The sequence below is a fragment of the Pezoporus occidentalis genome, unplaced genomic scaffold (genome assembly GCF_034315485.1).
Source record: "Pezoporus occidentalis ecotype Australia unplaced genomic scaffold, CSIRO_AGI_Poc_V1 ctg36, whole genome shotgun sequence".
In the NCBI taxonomy this organism is placed as follows: domain Eukaryota; kingdom Metazoa; phylum Chordata; class Aves; order Psittaciformes; family Psittacidae; genus Pezoporus; species Pezoporus occidentalis.
Window position 1 is genome coordinate 3,093,722 of NW_026915591.1, and position 20,923 is coordinate 3,114,644.

At 43.4% G+C, this 20,923-nt stretch overlaps 1 protein-coding gene across 1 annotated transcript; it reads left to right on the forward strand.

Moving 5' to 3' along the window:
- Window positions 1-500: 500 nt before the first annotated feature.
- On the forward strand, window positions 501-20,684 carry DHRS7 (dehydrogenase/reductase 7). The gene is made up of 7 exons (XM_062630787.1): window positions 501-689; window positions 4,973-5,125; window positions 10,995-11,101; window positions 12,061-12,300; window positions 17,589-17,711; window positions 19,533-19,748; window positions 20,475-20,684. Exons 1-7 carry the CDS (start codon window positions 554-556, stop codon window positions 20,508-20,510), a joined length of 1,011 nt encoding a protein of 336 aa, XP_062486771.1. The 5' UTR covers window positions 501-553; the 3' UTR covers window positions 20,511-20,684.
- The last annotated feature ends 239 nt before the right edge of the window (window positions 20,685-20,923 follow it).

Below are 20,923 nucleotides of genomic sequence, written 5' to 3' on the forward strand. Positions count from 1 at the left end.
GAAGGGCTCCACGCTGCAGAAGAGGTGCGCATGATCTGTGCCCGGAGCCGGGGGTGCTGCAGTTAGGCTGGGTGCCGCCGCGGAGCTCCGGTGTGACCAGAATCGCTGCTGTGCCCAAGGGTCAGCCGTGAAGCTTTCCCCAGTAAGGCCGGCACTGGCTTTTGATCTCTTGACATCAGACGTGCAGCGGCCAGCGTTGTTTACAAGCAGAGAAAGGCAGGGCAACGCTCCCCTCCCCTCCCCTGGGCCACGTCCAGGGAATATCAGAGCGCCCGAACCCCGAAAGCGACCTTCCCCCGTCACACGCATGGCCTCTCCCCGGCAGCCTTGACTCCTCCAGCTCCGCCAGCCCTGGCCGCCTCGGCCTGGACACCGCACGGACAGCGGGGCTGTCCACCCTGCCCGGCGGGGAAAGGGGGTGGAAGGGGAAGCGAGAGGCGGGGAAGGGGCCGGCGCTGCTGTGGGGCCGGCGCTGTCTCCAGGCAGCGGGGCGGCTCCCTCCGCGTCGCGGCCCTGATAAAGGGGCCCCGCGGGCAGGTCGGTGGTGTCGGCCATGGCGTGGGGCTGCGCTCTGTGTGTGGCGCTCGCGGGCGGCGCGCTCCTGGTCCTGCTTGTGCAGGTGCTGCGCTGGCTGCGGGCTGATGGCGACCTCACTTTGCTGTGGGCCGAGTGGAGGGGCAAGAAGCCAGGTAAAGCTGCCCGCCGGCAGCCGCCGGGAGCATGGCTGTGGCCCTGGGTGGGGTGCGGTGGTGGGTCTGTGGCGACCCGTGAAGGAAGAGGGAATGGCGGCATGTGGGGAGGGGAGGAGAGGGGACCTCAGCGATGGCGATGAAGTCTCCTCAGGCTCGGTAGAACCAATCCTCAGCAGCTGGCCGGAGGCTCCTCGGTAGAAATAACCCCAAAGCATAGTTTTCCTGCCGTTATGCAGCCAGGTGTGTGGTGTTTATCATGCCAGTAAAGCGGTTCTAAAAGCAGCTTGAGAGAGTAGTGAGCTCCAGCAGATTTATGGGGAGGGCTGGTTTGTTTGGCCAAAAAAGGCTTGTTTTGTACTGTTCCTGGGCAGATATCCAGTTCTGGCATGAGCATGCGGAGGAACTGAGGCTGCTTGGTTTGAGCACGTGATTGACGGAGAGTATTGAAGGAAGGACTGATACGGGCGTGTAGTGATAATAGTAAGATATATTGCTTGCTGTATTGTGCATCTGCTGTTGGTAGCCACAGTCATAGTTACTGCATCTTGGGCTTACAACCAAGTGACCCTCTTAAAACAATAAGGAACTTATGGGCCCCTCCAGATTTTGTGTTTGAGGGATCAAAGGATAACATCCAAAGTGACCATTCACTTGACTAATTTGACAAGAGAACTAACATTTTGAATTGTCCAACGGTGACCTGTCTTCATTATAATAGTAAAAATCATGCTCACAGCTCAAAAAAACCCTGGCCCAGGTGGAGACCCTTCCCCTGAGCATGCGTAGGAACTAGAAATATCACACCAGTACTAAAATTATATGTAGATTACAAGCAATCACTGTAACTGGGATTGTACTACCTTTTGTAGTAGCTTTTGTGTGTAAGTGTACAGAAGAAAGCCAGCACTGGTGTGCTTGATTTGTGGAACAATCCATACTTGGGCCTGGATAAACAGTATCTCTCCTGAGTGTGTGGAATTGGTTTACTTCACGCTGGGCACAAATCTGTTTTTTGGACAACAATAGGGTGAGGGGTAATGGCTTTAAATTGAAAGAGGATAGATTTAGATTACATGTAAGAAAGAAGCTCTTTACTGTGACGGTGGTGAGACACTGGCACAGGCTGCCATAGAAGCTGTGGCTGCCCCATCCCTGCCAGTGTTCAAGGCCAGGTTGAATGGGGCTTTGAGCAACCTGCTCTAGTGGAAGGTGACCCTGCCCATGGCAGTGGCATTGGAACTGGATGAGTTTAAGGTCCCTCCCAACCCAAACCATTCTGTGGTTCTGTAGTTCTGTCTCTTGTGCTGTAAACCGTAATTATGGAGAAAGGTCTTAATACAGGTTAGACTGGTTTTCACAGTATCACAGTATGCTAGAGATTGGAAGGAACACCTAGATAATGTTACACAGGAATGTGTCCAGGTGGGTTTTGAATGTCTCCAGGGAAGGAGAGTCCACAACCTCCCTGGGCAGCCTGTTCCAGTGTTCCGTCACCACGTTTTATTTCAATCCTTCAATTCTAGAAGGAGATTTCAGTTCTGGATTGTATCACTGGCAGGTGCTGTATTGCTTCCCATCTTCTAAATACTTGTGTGGACAGGAGACAAGGGTTTCTGGGTGCTGGCTAACTTTCCTTATGGGTTGTGTATTTCATTACGTGAACAGCAGTCACTCTAAATGGTGTGCTTTTCACAGGCAGAGTAATATTATCAAGACAAGGAGAATCCTTTTATCTGTGAAAGCCTACATATCTGAAAGCCAACTCCTAAAGCTGGGAATAATGGTATGATTCTTTAGGCCTGTGGGGACGATGTTCTCCTTTAAACGTCCCCACCCCAAAGTTTTCTCATAAATGAAAAGGACGTGGCAACCTTGTGCTATAGGAGCTATAAAATGTTGGGAAAGAACCCTAAATAGAGCTACAAAAGCATTTCCTGGTTTAGTTGCAGAACTACTCTGTTCAACCTCTTGTGTGCTATACCCTGTAATACAGTAGTTAATGGTTAGTATAATATGTTTTTATTTTTTAATTTGGCAAGGTTAATTTTTAAACTTATTTTCAGTAGCAACAGGACATTAATTGTGGAGCAAGCTGGTGGTTTGATACTTGTTCTACATTGGCATTTGAGCTAGTTTTTCCGTTATGTTAGCTCCCCGTAACTCAGTGCTTAGTAACTGTCAGTGCTGGGGAATCAGTGGAAAACTTTCCTTATCTCAGTTAATTATTCTGCCCACACAACAAGATCCTGAATAACTGCAATGAAGCTGCCCAAGACAGGTTGGGAACAGTGAAACTAAGTGGTAGAGGGGAGTGGATTTGTTTTCAGTAGCAAGAGGAGATAGATGAGTGTGGTAAGCAGGGTTCAAAGTATGTCCACGTATCGTTTTGTTCACATAGTGTTTTGTCTACATGGGTTTTCTGCCAAAAAAGTAACAGGAGAGGTGAGCCCTCATGTTTCTTGTGGTTAATTCGATGAATTTGTAATGTATTGGAATAAAGCTGTAGGAAAGGGTGTGTGAATAGGATTTACAGACAGCAGCTGCTTGGTATAATGAATAATACTGTGATCATTCCTACAACTTCAGCAACACCCCTTTCCACTTTGCAAGTTTGTAACCTTAGAATACAGCTCTCGCTTAGACAGTGATTGTTGTTGCTGTTACTGTTTTGGGAAAAAAAAAAAAAGAACCCCAAACCATCAAAGCTTGGTTTTAGGAGGGGTTTTTCTGTGGCTAAAATACAGTCAGCTTAAAGATGAACAGTACTCACTGTCAGTCCTGCAGACTCCAGCTGAGCTGTGATAGTCTTAAGTGCTCTCTCCTCTTGTCAGAAGGGTAGAACATTTTGGTGCTGGTCTCTTCATGGGATTTGTGTCATTAAGAATCTGAAAGTAGAAATTTGAAACACACTGTGGTGTAGAGAGAACCAAGAACTGATTACTGAAGTAAAGCAGGAAGTAAAAGCACTTCCAGCCTGTGGCTGCAGTGAAAAAGGAGTACTTCTGCTAACTTAAAAGAGTGGGTAAATTTCAGTGAGCTGAAAAGTGCTGTTCTGGCCTTTTTTTAAGAATAGAGCTGGCTTTAATTCTCAGGAACTGCATTTGGCTCTGCTGTTTGAATTATACCATGAAAACTGTCTTGGTATACCATTGTTGGAATGCTCTTCTCTACAGACTTGAAAAATGGAAGAGCTCCTGTCAGTGCTCTGAGTACTTGAGTCAGATTTTCAGTAAAACTAGCATTCACTAATCTTGAACACATACAGGTGTTAGGCAATGATGTGTTCTGGAAAGTGCTCTGGTATTAGTGATCATTCATCATAGAATCATCAAATGGTTTGGGTTGGAAGGGACATTAAGGATCATATAGTTCCAACTCTCCTGCCACAGACAGGAACACCTTCCACTAGACCAGGTTATCTAAAGCCCTGCTTTGAACACTTCCAGGAATGGGGCATCCACAAATCCTTAAATCATGTTCTAGAATTAAATGGGTGTTATTCAGGCATCTGTTGTATTTGATTATTTTGGATGTGTGTCTGGAAAGCTAAGCCTCTTCCCAGTCCCCAGGTGTATCAATAAGTGGGGAACATTGCAAACAAGGGGAACAGGCATATAAGCAGAGGAGTAAAAGGAGTAATTTTTACTACCAGTTGAAAAAGCATGCCTGGGCAGAGACTATGAGTACATGGAAAATTCACACATGAGCTTACACCTTGGGAGCTCAGCGTACTGTACTCTGTCCAGTGCGAGAACTAACCTGCATCAGATACAAACCAAAGTGGATGAGCACCCTTTTGGTTTGTTATGGTTGATTGTCTTTGTTCAGAGAGTTCTATTCTGTTGGCAATTACTTGGGAACGTTTTTGAGGTAGAATGTTGTTGCGAAAGGTTTGCATAGGCTTTTGTTTGTATTTGTGATACAGTAACTGTTTCCTGTCATTTTCAAGAATTCTCTTGTCCCTTTTCCTCTGAAGCTCTTCTTGATGAGGTTAGCGAAAATGCTGTGTGTGGATGGCTTGCAAAAATGCCGTGCTACTGTCAGGTCAATAAGCAGTGTTTATTCAGGTTAACCTTGGAACAAAGTTCAAGTGGCAACAGAACAGCTATGAACAATTTCACAACTATGTGTGACCAAAGCATGAAGAAGTCAGGATTTTGTAATAGGCCCTCCAAACAACTATATTTCTTAAAAACATTATCAGATTATACCCTTGCAATGACTTTGTGTTTCTTCTAGCATTGGCAGTGTGTGAACTGTTGTCTTGATTCTTTCAATAGAAAATGAACTGCGTGGAAAGGTTGTCTGGGTGACAGGAGCTTCAAGTGGAATAGGAGAAGAACTGGCTTACCAGCTATCAAAGATAGGAGCCTTGCTTGCCATCTCAGCAAGAAGAGAGGATGAGCTTGAAAGAGTGAAGAAGAAATGCCTTCGTAAGTACAGCTTACTACTTCATGAGAGAAGTTTTGCTCTTGCTGTGATGAAGTTGCTGCAGAGTTACTAACCCACATATTGCAGGAATGAATTTTATGGTGAAAGTGAACTTTATACATAGCTTCACTGTACATATGAAGCTGGTGTTTTCTTTTTGTGAGTGAGAAGCCCTTGTATAGCCTTGCATTATGAGTTCCTTCATAAGCCAGTGTTAACTAAATATGATCATTTGCAAATGGTCTTGTAAGATACTAGATTAAGAAAAGGAATAAAAACTGTGGGGAATGGAGGAAACAGTCTCATGGGTATCTTCCTATTAAGAGCCAAGCCATATGGCTGCATGCTGATAAGAAGTCTTCTTTCTTCAGGTTTTTGCCTGTTACAGGCAGACTGGCAACTGACTTTCCTTTTTGGAGAAGGAATTCATAGAAATGTTCAGAAAAACTTGTTCTGAGCAAGTGCAAGAAAAGATCTGAGGATCAAGAGGAACGAATGTAAAGCAGAATGTTAAACTGTTCCAGTTATCTTTCATGTGCCTACTGAGTCGGTAGGCTTTCCTTTCTCCTATCTCTTTTTCCTTTTGGTTTTTGTGCTCAACAGTGAAGGAGATAGTTAATTCATGCTGATAAGCAGAGGTTTTGAATGTGATTAACATACCTTTATCAATCTGTTTATCCTCCGTAGCTCAGTATGCAGTGTTTTATAGTGTTTATCACAGTTCATTCCTGGTGATGTTAATAGAATGTCCACAGTCTGCTTGGAATGTATGCTAATGAATAATGAAGTGTTTATCTTGGGTTAGCATCTCAGTATTTCTAGAAATCTAAAAGTTGGCATATTCCAAAAATCTGTCAGGGAGCTTTCAAAACCATGCAGCTCCTTAGTTTTATTTTTTGATGCTTAAAAAGCTCACTCAAGTAGTTAGTTATTATGTGGTTAAGTGGTAGTTTGTCAGGGCAAAATTCCAGTGCTATATGGTGCAATGTTTCGTGGTCAGTAGAAGTATACAACTACATTTGTGCCTGTGGCTGGTTTTGACATTGCAAAAAAACACTAGGTAGGCTGGCAGGAGTCATAATTCTGGCTATGCATTTTCAGACAACACTTGTATGAGAGTGCGATGTGCTAAGGAATACTCAGAAATAGTATCTAAATACATGTGAACCAATTTATCAGAGATGATTTCTGCCTCTGCTGACTTTTAAGTGACCCTGTGAAATGTCTTAGCTATGGTATATACTGGCTTTACAGTCTTACATAGCCATGTGTTTTGCAAGTATATGCTACTGAACTGTAACTATAGGTCAGATTAGCTGTATTGAAACTCTTCAGTGGCATAGTTATTCCACATTTTCTATAGCCATCCTTTAAGTAGTGGAAGGGAGTAATTGAGGCCACTTCCCCTCTTATCATTCTCAAGACTGTGTAAACCCAGCTTCAACCCCTTTCTTTGATTATTGTGTGCAGTAGCCCCCTTAGCCATCTTAGTGGCCCCCTATGCTACCTCCAGTTTATCAGTATTTGTCTTGAGCCAATGGTGTCTAAAATTGCACACAATACTCTAGATGCAGTCTTAAAATGCTGCGTAGAGGCACTTAAAAATCACCTCCCTCAATCTGCTCTCGCTAGTGCAGCTGACTAACATCTATAATTGCCAGAGCTAATTGCTGAATTACACTCGACTTGCTGTTGTCCTTCCATCTGGACATCACGTCTTGTCTGGAGAGCTGGTAGGTAGCCATTTGGGTGTTGGCCTGCAGTACTGCATAGCATTACTCTGTCCCAGGTGTGAAATTTTGGATTTGATGTACTGAGCTTAATGAGGTTTGTCAGACCATTCTTGCAGCTTGTTAAAACACCCCTGAAATGACGGTTGTACCTTCCAGCACAGCAGCTGCTCCTTTGAACTTGATGTTAACTGAAAGTTTGAAAACCTGTGTTTTGTTCTATCATCTGGGTCATTAATCAAGACATTAAAAGATGCTGGTCATGGAGGGATACCACTGGCCACTAGTTAGACTTTGAATGGTTGGTTACTATTTTTTTTTCTCTGGTGATCCAGCCTGTTTTTCACTGGCATTGTAATCCACTCACCTAGAACGCTGATATTTCCCCAGTATAGCTTCCAGGATGCTGTGGAAGGCAACATAGAAAGCTACTTAGTCAAGGTGAAGAACCTCCATTGCTCTCCTATTGTCCTCAGAGCCAGTCATCACATAAAGCAGTTAAGTTGGTCAGGCATTACATGTTCATGCTAAATCTATGCTGGCTTTTCCCATTCACCTTCTTGTCCTTCATGTACTTGGAAATTGCTTTCAGGAGGAACTGCCACATAATTTTGCCAAGGACTGAGGTTAGGCTGCGTGATGGCTGTGTGAGACTTGGTTTTCTCCAGTTAATGAGGGGCTACTTGACTTACCAAGTACCTTCCAAAGATGAGTGACATTGGTCAGCTCTTTTGAATCTTGGATGTGTATATTGCCCTGCTTGTATGTGCAGTTTGTCCCTAACTTGGTCTTTCTCTGACACTGGTAGTATTTCTTTCCCCCAGAGTGCAGGAGACGTGAGAAGAGATCTTGCCAGTGAAGACTAAGGCAAAGAAGAGAATGAGTACCTTGTGTTTTTCTGTGCCCTTTGTCACTTCCTCACCATCCTATTCAGCAATGACCTCCCTCTCCTTTCTTCCTTTTGTTGGTGCTGTACCTATAAGTCCTTGTTGCCTTTCACATTCCTCACCAGTTTCAACTCTGAGAATTGATCTTCTTGATCCCATCCCTGCATGTTTGGGTAGTGGGTCCATGTGCTTCCTGGGTGGCTTGTGTCTGCTTCCACCTGCGTGTTTTGTTTTTGCAACTGAGTTCAGGAGTATGCTGTAAGGTTTGAGTAGTGCAGGATGGATTAAGATTGAGCTGCAGCATGTAACATCAATTTGAATTTGGCTGAATTATAGGGCATAATTTGAGCTAATGGGCTTTAACATGCCTGCTGTAGATGCTGTACACAGCAGCAATTTAACTAGGGGATTTTTGTATTAATGTCAGAAACTAGCACATATATCTTGGTCCAAATTTAGAGACACCGCCCTGTGATACATGTTTACGCATTCTGCACTGCTTAAAAGCTGAATGAGAGAGAGAGAAGGAATGTACCATAAAAGTACATACCTGTTGAGTCATGCATATGCCAACTTAACACCTCATTGCACTTCTGCAGGAGGGAGAGAAAACAGCTTGTGTAGCTTGCATGGTTCCTGCAGGTGGCTTCTCTGTTTCCCCCAGCCCTCTCTGAAGCATGAGTTGAATTTCACCAGTAATGTTGGAGGCTGTTTTCTCTCAAAAGCCCTAAAAAGTAAAAAAGTAGGTGGGGGAGGTGTTCCTTGGTTTGACAAAGCTCAAATAGGATTTAAATATGGATAGGCCCAATGAATGACAGTCTGTAAATTGTGGAATTACATAGTAATTGAGGTTGGAATGGACCTCAGGAGGTTATGTTGTTCAGCCTCTGCTAAAAGCTCATGATCTATTAAAGGGCATTATACAAAATAGAAATAAAAGGTAGAAAAAGAAGTGCTGAAGAGCTGGAAAATAAAGGCCCTATGCTAAGTAATACCAATCATGTTACAAGAAACTGCTAACTTGGATTAGCATGTATATTGTTAATCTGCAAGCCTCTAGGGGATCCTGGGGGAAGGAGGTGTATGCTTGATGTTGTAACAAAATACTATTCTAAGTCAACATTACTTATGCAGGTTTTGAAAAACAAGTTGGTTTTGGGTGATTATAATCATTTTTTAATTAAAAAGTAACTAGAACTTAATGGACCATAAGCAGGGAAGAGGCAGCCCTTAATTGCTTTAATAGGAGAATATCAGAAGGTCTGCTGCTTGGTGGCTGGGCAGTTTGATCCCAACCAGAAGCCATGTAGTGTAGAACTGCTATGTAAGGAGACTTTAAAGGACCTCCAGAAAACATAAAGCTGTTTCACAGCTAAGTGAAGGTGGCCATTGTTCTGGTTAGACTGAGCTTTGAGAGCTCAGTTTCAGGTATGTTGCGCCTGAGAGCTGGTGGCTGTGTGAAACTGACACTGCAGCTGAAACACATAGCTAAAGGGTGTTTGCTGAAGTATGTTAGCATTTGTGTAAAATGATGAACTATAAGGTCTGGAAGCAAGTGTTTTTCTGAGTTATTGTAATTGATCCCTTAAAAGCATTGGTTTGGTAACAGGCAGAAAAGGAAATGGAATACTAGGGGTAAAAGGAAAGGAGAAGATAACTTTGACGATGTATAAATTGGAACATGCATATTCCTTCAACACTGTGCACAGTTCAGGTCATCTGCCAGATTAAAAACAGGATGAGTGGACAGTACAAGTATAGAGAAAGGATAACAAGAATGTCAGAATTTTTGTAAAAGCTGCCTGTGAGGAATGACTAGAGCAAAGATTCCTCACCCTAGACAAGAACTACGGAAAGTGATAGAGATGTACAAGTCTGAGTGTGTTGGGGATGGAAGTCATATTGGACTGCGGATTGCTCCAAAAGAACTGTTCTTCTGGTTTGATATTTCTGGAAGTTTCCTACATCATGTAAAAGAGCATTTCATTCCTTATCAGCAGTCTCTGTCTCTTCCTTTGCTCTTTTCTCCCCTGCCTGTATAACTTTATTGGCTGAGTTGATTATGTGGTCTTGTTAATCCACAGCAGAAACATGCCTTATGTTAGTAGGTTTTAACTGTGCAGATCTGCTTGAGATAGCATGAAGTAGAGTTGTGTCTCTCAGAGAGGAGGTTAAACTACATGGATTTTAGTGGTGTATTTCTAGAAGAAATTGAGGGGAAGATGGACATGGAATGGTTGGAGGGAGCAGTAAGTGAAAATACTGGCAGCTTTAAACCAGACAGATGGTTTTATTTTAACTAATAGCCTAAATACTAATAACCTTTGAACAGAAGCAACTAACAGATTTAACTGACTTCCTTATTTGTACATCACTGTAAAGGTAAAGTTCAACCTTACCTGTTTATGTGAGAAGTAGTCATCAAAAAGTCAGAGCCCTTGGCTCATGAAGGAGGGCAGTTGGTTAAAGGGGAGTAGGTACACTTTAGTTGTGGACAGGAATCAATTCAGAAACAGAAGTAGCACTATCAAGCTAACATAAAAAAAGTAGAAAAAAAGAATCCTGTTAAATGTAGCTTAAAAAAACCCTGAAAAGATAAACCTTAAAGATCTTATTTTTGTGAGTCATCTGCCCCAAAACGCCAGGGTCACACATCATTGCTTAGGAAATATTTTCTGTGGAAAAGGTCAGTTGTTCTGAAGGGACAGTGGTAAAACCACTCAACATGGAGGCTTGCTGACAGCTGACTTTTATTTCAGGAGATGGATATATTGAAAGCTGTCAGTTAAACAAAACCCTTTTCCTTCTACCTCCTCCAGTAACTCTTCAGCGGTCTAACTTCTCTGGACTCTGCCTCATAGCTACTCATACACATGCTTGACCAGCTAACATACAAGCTAAGTGCCAAGGTTGCCAGTACATCATGCTTCTGAACGTCTCAGTGAAAAATTTCAGTTACATGTTGCTCCCAAAAATTGTAATTTATTTGGGGAATTGAGTGAAAAGCTACACAAGGTCAAGCTTTTCAGAAGCAAAAACATAATGGTGAGAAACAAGACTTGTTAGGAACAGATTAAAAATGAATTCTATGTGGAGATCAAAATGAAAACAAAGCAAGTATTTCATTTCCAGCTCAATGTTATGGCTTCTTTTTTTTTTTTTAGTGAAAATTTAGTATTTAAAAGCACATTACATTTCCCACAGTTGTTACATTAGTAGTCTTACTGGTTCCCATTTACTTTCTTTGTTTTTAGAGATTAGCAGCTTGGATGAAAAAGATATCCTTGTTCTGCGTCTTGACTTGACTGATAGAAGCTCTCATGAAGCTGCAACCAACAGTGTTCTTAAGCATTTTGGCAAGGTAGGGTGTGCTTTTGGGGTTAAACTTTTTTTTTCCCCTATGCCCTATACTTGCATTTATGTTCATGTTTCACTTCTATTCTGTCATATGGTAAATTCACTTGCCAAAAAGTACCTGAATTTTCATCCCTTCTGTTGCTTGGTTATAGGTTTCAACAGGTTTTGCAGAGGTGCAGCAATGAACAAATAATAACTGGTCATTGCCGAGAACTAAAAACTTGATGTCACTGAATTTCTGGGCCAACTGGAGCAATTTAGGGCTTAAAATTGTGTTTGGAAGTCAGAACATTTATTTTGTGATTTCAATAAGGCATGTAATTTGGGCTTAGAACCATGTGGAACAAAACTGGTTGTCAGGCACAACTGTTTGCCTTCTTTGGTGCAGAGTTTTCTTGCTTGCTAGTCCAGAGTGCAGAGTTAAGGCAGTAGCAGTCAGATCTAGCCAGTATTAAAAAAATAATGTACAAAACTTCAAGCTAAAGCCTTTAGATCACTTGATTTTACTGTGAAATTAGTGGCACCAGATTTGTTTCTTCTGTTCTTTACTTTAGTTGGTTTCTGCTTTTGCATGAAACTTTTCAGAGGTCACCTTGCAGGATCCAAATGTTAAATGTTATTTGCTGCAGTGCAGTAAGGTTAAAAAGATGTTGTGTGGAAAACAAATATTCAGCTGCCAGTGTTCTTGTACTAGGAATTAACCTTGTTTGGCATCAAACACTGTATTCCTGGTGTGTTGACTCACTCAAAATGAGCCAGCCTTCAATTCAAAGGGGATATCTAGTCGGGGAGGGGGTGGGGAGGGGAGCAACTGCTGAAACTTCGTCAGCAGCTGATACCTCTTATTGGCGTACGGTAGAGATGACACCAGAGGGAAGGGAACAGCCACTTAACAATTGCTTGAGAAAGCACAGGTATTAAAGGAGATGTGTTCTCTTAACTTATCATTGTATCTTTCCTGAGATTGATGTTTTGGTCAACAATGGTGGACGTTCCCAGCGCTCCTTGTTTGTGGATACAAACCTGGATGTCTATAGTGCCATAATAGAGCTCAACTACCTGGGTACAATCTCTTTAACAAAACATGTCCTGAATCACATGATCCAAAGGAAAAAAGGAAAGATTGTTACTGTGAGCAGTGTGATGGGTATCATGGGAGCTCCCCTTGCCTCTGGGTACTGTGCCAGCAAGCATGCTCTGCAGGTAAGTTAAATTTCTGAGGTTAACTAAATCTTGTGTAATAGACCAACATAGGTCAGTGCCATAGCAAAGGACTTCATTCTGCAGAGAGAACAGAAGTGTCACCTGTAATTGCACACAGCATTATGTAATTTCTTCAGGTTTTGAAAGTTGTTTGGAATTTATTTGTGCTGAAGTGTGAAATATGTCTGCTCCCAGTGTAAATTTATTTTACTAACTAAAATTCAAATGTCATCTTAGTTGGGCTTAACCACTACATAGTTAAATACCAATGAGAAACCCAAGACCTTAGCCTCTGGCTTTCAGATGAATACCTAAATCTGTGGATTATTCTGTTGCATCTAGAAACCCTAATGTTCTCATCTTAATTCAGTTGGTGAGAGTTTTAAGACTACTGGCAGTCTTTAGGACAGTAAAGCGAGAATGGTGAGTGGTAAAGCAGACTATTCAGAGATTAGAATTCCTGATCTGGTGGGGAACATCTGAATGAGTCTTCCCAACAGTTCTGAATCTTGCTGTGGTGTGAAGGACCAGCAGCGCATTGCCGCTTAGGGAGTTAGTCCTGTGCATAACGCTTAACTTTCAGTACTGCTTGGAGAGAGTTTTTGACAGGAGTCTCACTTGTGCAGAAAAACATTGAAGAGCTCAAAAAAGTATCTGGGGAAAAAGACTGCCTGCATCACAGAGGAATTGCTTATTTAAACAGCAGATTTGTTCACATGTGTCTTTCATCACTGTTTGATTTCTGGCTTATGTACGTTTTGATCTCGGTAAAATAAACTCTCGCTGTTCTCAGGTTTGAAAAAACAGCACTTTTTTACTTCCTGCTGGGTTTAAGCACATAATCTGAGTAAATAACATTGCTTAAGCTATGGGATCAATGGCCTTTGATGGTTTGTCTAACAGCAATAAAAATGTAACAACTGGCTGACACTGCAAAGCCACCAGTCACTTGGAAGAATGAAGAAGTAAAAGACAGTGACAGGTATCTGCTAATAAACAATTTTCAGTTAGTGATGGGGAGAGAGATCTGCTGCTCTACATTTGAGTGCCAGTGGTGAAATTGCCCATTAGAGGTCAACTTTTGGGTTTAGTAGAAGTATGAATTCCCCTTATGCTCCTTTATTTATTATGTGTTCTTCTGGTTGAATTATCTTTTGGGTGTGGTGGGGCTGGTTTAAGCATGGCTCATCAGTTGCAGAGCACAAGGAATTCACATGTTGCTGTAAAAAAAAAACCTAAAACAACTCGGAACTCTGTTGTTAGGGTGGAAAATATGGGCAAAGCTTTAACGGGATAGTTTCTGGCTTAATTAAAGTAAGCTAACTGAACTGCTTGTCTTTTTGTTAGCTTCTACCCCTGCTCAGTAACCAGGCCAGACCCCAAGCTTCCTTTCTTGTTTTTCTTTCAGAGCAGTTCTGCTGTACAGAGTTGCAGGTGTTAAAACGTGATTTGCAAAGTAGATTTCAGAGAGGCTCTGTCTGAGAGTCTCTTGTCAGTCTGGAATCATGGCTGATGTGGGCGTGGAACCCCCAAAAACTAGAAAGGCTTTTTTTTAAACATCAAACTTCACCAGTAAATTCAGGGAAGGGAAATCTGTCGGAATGGGAGGCCTCTCCAGAAACCCAATGCTCAGCTCTGACAATGACCAAGGAGAAATGTCGAGAGAGAGTAGGGGAAAGATGTGACAAAGCATAAAGTGATGCTTTTCTTGTTGCTTTTTCCCAGCATGGGTCAGCCCATATTCTGAGATCTTACTGAAATGAAGATTGCATTTTGGCCACCAATTATTAAATATGCAAGCCTATCTGACATGAATTCATCTATTATGGTTTTGGGTTTTCTTTAATTCATGCTTTGGAGTTCACCACAGCCAACACAGTTACTGCTGCAGTCTTATACAATCTTAATCATGCCTTTTATGAAAAAAGTCCCTTCTTTCTTCCTTTTGTTTGGCTTTGGTTGTGGTTTTTGGGTGTTGTTTAATTTCTTTTAAAGGGCAGTTGGAGGAGGAAGGAAGGAATTCTTTTAAGAATTAAAGTTTGTTCTTGATACAATTGTGCTTTGATTCATGCCAACTGGAATTCTTGATGACAATGTTCTGTTGATGAAATTACCCTTTGTTTCGGTTCTGGGAGTGCCGTAAGAACACGAGTTGAGGCCATGGGAGTCTGCATGTGACTGGTGCAGCTTCTCTCCTGGTGTGATGATGCTCATGGAGGTCATGTGCCATTCATCTAGTTGCAATTCATGTAATTGGAAGCATGTGGGGTGGATCAGAAATGGTGGCCTTCAAAATACTCCTTAATCACGAACTTGTCTAATAAGCACATGGACTGCACTGAGCAGCAGCCACTACTCTCTTTGTTTTCTGGTCATTAGGGAATCGTTTCTGAATGTTTCTGTCACGATAGAAGTTGGCTCAGCCTTACTGCCTTTAGCATCTCCTAGGATTTGGTCACAAAGCTGGAAAGGCCCAGTGGAAGGAGGGGCATGCAAACCTCTTGAAATGGTGTGTTGGGGAGAATATCAGAATGGCCACAGAGCAGAAATGGGAGCTTGCTGTGATTTCTAGCTACATGCATTCCATGTTTGCTGGCTTTGCACCCCTTTAATAAAATTGCACTGACTTTTGACAGTGCAACTCAAATGGCACTCTGAAAAAAGCCTCAGCAGCCCTGTGTGCTCCAGCTATTGTGAAGGTGATTTCCAGAGATAACATAAGCTCACTGAACCAATGCTCAGTTTTTGGTACCTTGCAACTTGCTCAGGTGAGCAGGGCTCCCCTTGGAATACTGGGAGAGTGTGTGTGCTGCAGCCAGTGCCTTCTGCAGGAGGGTGTCTGAGGTTGCCTGCATGACTGTGTGCCTCTGGTGGCTACTCAGGGCTGCAGGCAGGTGCCTGTTCTTAGGTAGAACTTGGATGCCAGAAGCCTGCCAGCATGTGAGGTAATGTAGTGCTTTGTCACAAGTGACCAAGTGATGTTTCTGGCTTCCTTTTCTATCGCAGCATTCCCAGACATAAAACCTTTCAGCTCCTGGAAGCAGAATCATAGAGTAGTTAGGGTTGGAAAGGACCTGAAGATCATCTGGTTCCAACCCCCTGCCATGGGCATGGACATCTCACATTAAACCATGTCACCCAAGGCTCTGTCCAACCTGGCCTTGAACACCGCCAGGGATGGAGCATTCATAACCTCCCTGGGCAACCCATTCCAGTGCCTCACCACCCTTACAGTAAAGAACTTCTTTCTTATATCCAATCTAAACTTCCCCTGTTCAGTTTTAACCTGTTACCCCTTGTCCTTTCACTACAGTCCCTAATGAAGAGTCCCTCCCCAACATCCTTGTAAGCCCCCTTCAGGTACTGGAACAAGTACATCTTGTGTTTGTGTTCTTCAGGTAAAATGGGACTCAGTTCTGTTCCTCATCACCCCAAATCCACAGGGTGTGACAAGGGATTGTGGGCCGGGGAGCTCTCACTCAGTCCTCATTAACTAACTATTGCCTAAAGGAGGGAGGACAGCTGCATAGGCCACTGTTCAGGCTGTTCTTCTAGGAGAGCCTGGGCTTCCCATCAGTGCTGGGTGAGGAGGATATAAAGCACTTGTGAACAAGGAGCAGCACCACGTCCTCCCCTTGCCCATGTGGCCATGCTCGTGACACAAGCTGCCTCCCTCTCCCCTTTGGGGTCTGGTGTCTTTACACTTGTTATGTTCTCCTCAGCAGGACTGGTGCAGTCCTGTCACAGAAGTTGTGCTGTGACTTGAGAGCTAAGGGGGCTTCCCTGAGATAAGTGGGCTCAGGACCCCTCAGGGAATGAAGGGGATGTGGGTAGTGCAGGTCAGGGCTGTAGTATTAGCCTGGAGACAGGAATAGAGCCCAGCGTATTGGTGCCATGTCTGAAGGTGTGCACCAGGACTGGAGGAAGCTCCTTCCTTTCAGTGTAGGAGGCAATCTAGGGGAGGGCCTGGGTTTTTAATTCAAAACAGCTGGGTGGTTGGCAGGTCTCCCATGCTTTCCCGTGTGTCCAGAAGCAGACTCCTGGTCATATGTATCTTAATGTTAGCATTTAATCCTCTGGAATTTGTGCATATCTAGGCTTTGATAACATGCTGTGAAGGTCTGATACCATAGAGTCAGGGCCTGCAGGTACTTTTAACTTTAAATACACACTGTAAAGAAGCTGACCATGTATGCAGTCTGTAAGCTAGAATTAGTCCCCAGCAACTGGGAAATTAGGACCTGTGTTCTTGGTTATACGTGTGCACCAGTGTGCAACCTGGAGCCTGGCTTTAGTGTGTAGCTCCAGATGATGACTTGTATGTCAGCACAGGAGTGTTTCTGGCTGATGTTAGCCCTGTGTTGCAATTTCTGAAGGGCTCTGCGTCAGCCAGCCCTCTTCCTGAGCTGTATGGGAGTACAGATTACACATTTTTAGCAGAGTGGGAGAGGTTCATCAGCCTGTGCTCACTCTCTTATGATAAAAAAACGTGTGAGAATAAAGAGGGAAATGTTATTACCCAGGTCACAGATAAGACACAGTATGGTATTTGCTGAATCGTATCTCTGCAGTGCTTGACCAGCAACTTTGGTAGGAAGCACCTTCCTGAACTGGTCACATTCCCTATAATAGTTGCTGTCTAAATGTGAACTTCTACAGAGATTAAAAAAACTTTTATCCTGTTAGCTTAAAGGAAAGAAATACTTGCAGCTTTTGCAATTATAGTTTAACCTAGATATGCTGGTAGCATATTCCTGAGCTGAAATAAAATTTATAACTGCATGAATGCAAATTTCAAACTCTGCAGTGTGTTCAGCAGTGTAGTTACCTCCTAAAAATAATTGGGATGCATCTTTGACTTAATATGCTGAAGTTTTCCTTCTCTTACATGGAACCAGTGCCACTTACTCAATAGAAACAATTGAAAATAGAAACACCACAAAGAGCAATCCACCTGCAAAAGGTAATTTCCACAATATTGTAGTTCTTGAAGTTGGTGGCACTTCCACTGCCAAGGCTGTCAGGGTTGGCCTCGGTACAGGGACAGCATCTGGCTGTAGTTCAGAGAAACTACTGTGTATTTGAGAGGTTGGCGACACATATCGATGTCTGTAATTGCAGATATTAGCCACTGAATGTGAAAAGCCAAAGAAAGTAGTAGGAATTGCTTTTAATGGAATACCATTACCTTTTCAGCATAGAGTCACTGTGTAAATATATAGTCAGTTAAACCTTGCTACATGTGGCAATATGGCAAAGGTGGATTACATCCTAGTCTTTTCTCCTAGGGCTTCTTTAATTCTCTTCGGACCGAGCTGACTGACTACCCAGAGATCAGTATTATCAACATATGCCCAGGGCCTGTACAGTCCAAGATTATACAAAATGTCTTTACGGAGAATCTTGCAAAGGTAAGGACCCAGTTCTGTTTGAGATGAACATGACTTTTGCTGCAGGATCAGTGATCCTTTGTTGTGGTTTAAGCCCAGCCGGCAACACAGGACCACACAGCCGCTCGCTCACTCTCCCCACTTCCTCCCCCTGCTCCTGGAGGGATGGGGAGGAGAACTGAAAGAATGTAACTCCCATAGGTTGAGATAAGAACAGTCCAGTAACTAAGGTATAACACAAACCACTACTGCTGCCACCAATATAATAATGATAAGGGAAACATCAAGGGAAGAGAATACAACCGCTCACCACCCACCAACCGATACCCAACCTGACCCAAGCAGTGATCTAGCTCCTCCGGGTAACTGCCCCCAGTTTATATAGTGGGCACGACGTGCTGTGGTATGGAATACCTCTTTGGCTAGCCTGGGTCAGGTGTCCTGTCTCTGCTTCCTCCCGGCTTCCCCTCCTCCCTGGCAGAGCATGAGACTCAGAAAGTCCTTGGTCAGAGTAAACATTACTGAGCAACAACTAAAAACATCGGTGTTATCAGCGTTGTTCTCAGGCTGAAAGTCAAAAACACAGCACTGCACCAGCTACCAAGAAGGAGAAAAATGACTGCTACTGCTGAACCCAGGACATCCTGCCATGGTTTTCTTTATCTCCTCCTAGCATACACTGACCTCACCTTCTTACCAAGAAATGCTTTGGTCAGTGCAGAGCTGTATATGGTTTTGTAGTTATTCATGGTATCAAGTCCGTATCAAATGAAAATAAAGTCTGAGAACTGTTCTGCCTTCTCTTTCAACACACAGAGTCCTAGTCTGGTAAAAATTGCCATACTACTGCTGTTCAGTGGAAAAAGCCAGGATTTTCTAGACACAGTTCTGCATGCAGAATACTGCCCTTCCTGCCCAGGTGGCTTTTTGTTTGCCCTTTTCCTGACAATGCCCTACTCGGTTGACGCTGCTGTTGGCAAAGCCACTGCAGTCAGCTGGGGCAAGGCATGCATTCCTTTCCTTTTAGTTATTGTTCAGGGAGAAAAAGCAAAACCTTCCAACTGCACAGTTGCTTTTAATAAGCAATTTAATTTTTTGCCTAACAAAATAGCTGGCAAAAAATGGCTACTGTGATACATAAAAATGTAATCTGTCTTAAGTGCAGTCAATTTAAAGCTTGGGATAACCCACCAGTGAGGGGAGTAGGGGTGGGGGAATCTCCTATGGTTGAATTGAGTTCTGAAAGGATTTTTTGGCTTGCAAAACTTTATACATCTGTGAAAGACAAGATGTACTTTTTGAGCAGTCTGGAAAGCTTGCAAAACAAATTCCTCAGATTTCAGCATGGCAAAAGCCCTAGGAGGAAGACCAAATCTAGATGAGAATTGCTTTTGCTCTGGGAAACAGAACAGATTGCTAGAGCAGTCTGTTATTACTTGAGTGACATGTACATGAATTCACATGGCTACGGCTTAAGTCCACCAAGTGATGTGCATGCACAGGACTTCAAGACACCCCTGTCACTGAATAAGCCTGTTGCTTTGCTTTTGTTTGAGGTTGCTGCCTGCACAGCAGAGCTGGCAGGAATATTTAAGATAATGGGGAACATGGTCTCACCTGCTAACCCAGTTACTCAGCAACTTGTAGCATATAATGGAAACTAGAGCATGGTGAGGGCTGGGTTCCCCAGAGCCAGTCTCTGCTGTACTGGCTGGATTATTCTACTTGTGCCAAGTGAAGAAGCTGGGAGGAGCGTGACTGTGGCATTTAGCTCAGCCCTTCCTTTCCCTCTGTTGCTCACAGAGATCCAGGTCTAATCCCTCCTTGCTCTCTCCCCTCCAGTCCATAGAGAACAGTGGTGATCAGTCCCACAAGATGCCGACTGACCGCTGTGTCCGGCTCACCCTGGTGAGCACAGCCAACGACCTGAAGGAGGCTTGGATCAGCGACCACCCCTACCTGGCTGTTTGCTACCTCTGGCAGTATGCACCCACTTGGGCCTGGTGGCTGATGAACAGAATGGGCAAGAGGAGGATACAGAACTTCAAGAGTGGAATTGTAGGTTTATTCCTCTCCTCTCCTTGCTTATTTGCCTTTTTTACTCTGCTGATAGACTCTTTAGCCATGGGAATATTGGGATTGTATTTTGGATCAGTTTCTCTTTTCATTCCTCACTTCCCCAGCAGCTGGTGCCAGGCCAGACTCCATTGCCACATGCCTGCTTGTCTAGAGTTACTGCAGCATGGGCAGCACACAGCCAAGTCAGAACATCTTGCTCTGATCTTCCTCACATGCGCTGCATGTTCAGAGCTCACCGTTAATGCAGAGCTGAGCTATAAGGCACTAGGATAAATTATTGAATGCAACTTGGCTTTAAGACCGTTGAAAACACCTCCCTGGTTGTAGCTATTTTTTATATCAGGCATGTAATCTGAGCACCTCCCAGGAGTATGTTAAGTGATACCCCTGTCTATTGGGGCTCTTCACTCACATTTTCCTCCCTGAAGATGGATGTGTAGTGCAGGGTTTTGTTCTTTTGGAACAGAATTGGTATTTTTTCCTACTGTGGTTTAGTTGAACTTGGCACAAAACCCCATGTTCAAGTACTTCAGAAGCAGGAAATACAAAAATAAGGGTGGCACATGCAGCTTAAGACTTCCTGCTTCTACACTGTAACTGCCCACTGTCACAAGCCATTTCAAGCAAAATAACATTCTGGGTGAGGGACGTAAATGCTGAAGCAAGCAGGGTGGGAAATACTGACTGGATGTACTCTCACTCTAGGATGCCGATGCCTCTTATTCAAGAAAGAAGAAGTAAGGAGAAGCTTGTACAAAACCCTGTTGCTCTTCTGATAAGGTGGAGAAACTGTTTTCATGTTGTGTCACTGGAAACAGCAGCTTTTTTTATCTGTTGTACCTTTGTCATCATGTAAGCAGACAAATCTATCAAGCTGTATACACACTTGGCTAAATAAAAGTCTTTTAAAACATACCTGTTTCATGTTAAACTACCACAGGGTGAAGTTTTAAGCTTATAGGAACAGAAGCAGAAGAGGCAGTTTTTCTGCTATTACGACACTGGTAAACTTACTGTGCAGGCTAAAAATTCTATGCCCTCAGGATCCAGTTTCTGTCACTTTCATTTCTAATGGACAGAGAGGAATGAAAAAACAGCCCACACCAACAGGTGAGGATATGCAGTGTGTATCTGAAGTGTTCCTTTGGGAAAGG

Excerpts from the sequence above, each read along its gene's own strand:
- DHRS7 (XM_062630787.1), top strand. The coding sequence starts at position 554 with ATGGCGTGGGGCTGCGCTCTGTGTGTGGCGCTCGCGGGCGGCGCGCTC. Across the intron at positions 5,126-10,994 it reads AGTGAAGAAGAAATGCCTTC|AGATTAGCAGCTTGGATGAA; the intron begins GTAAGTACAGCT and ends CTTTGTTTTTAG. Across the intron at positions 19,749-20,474 it reads AGAACTTCAAGAGTGGAATT|GATGCCGATGCCTCTTATTC; the intron begins GTAGGTTTATTC and ends CTCTCACTCTAG.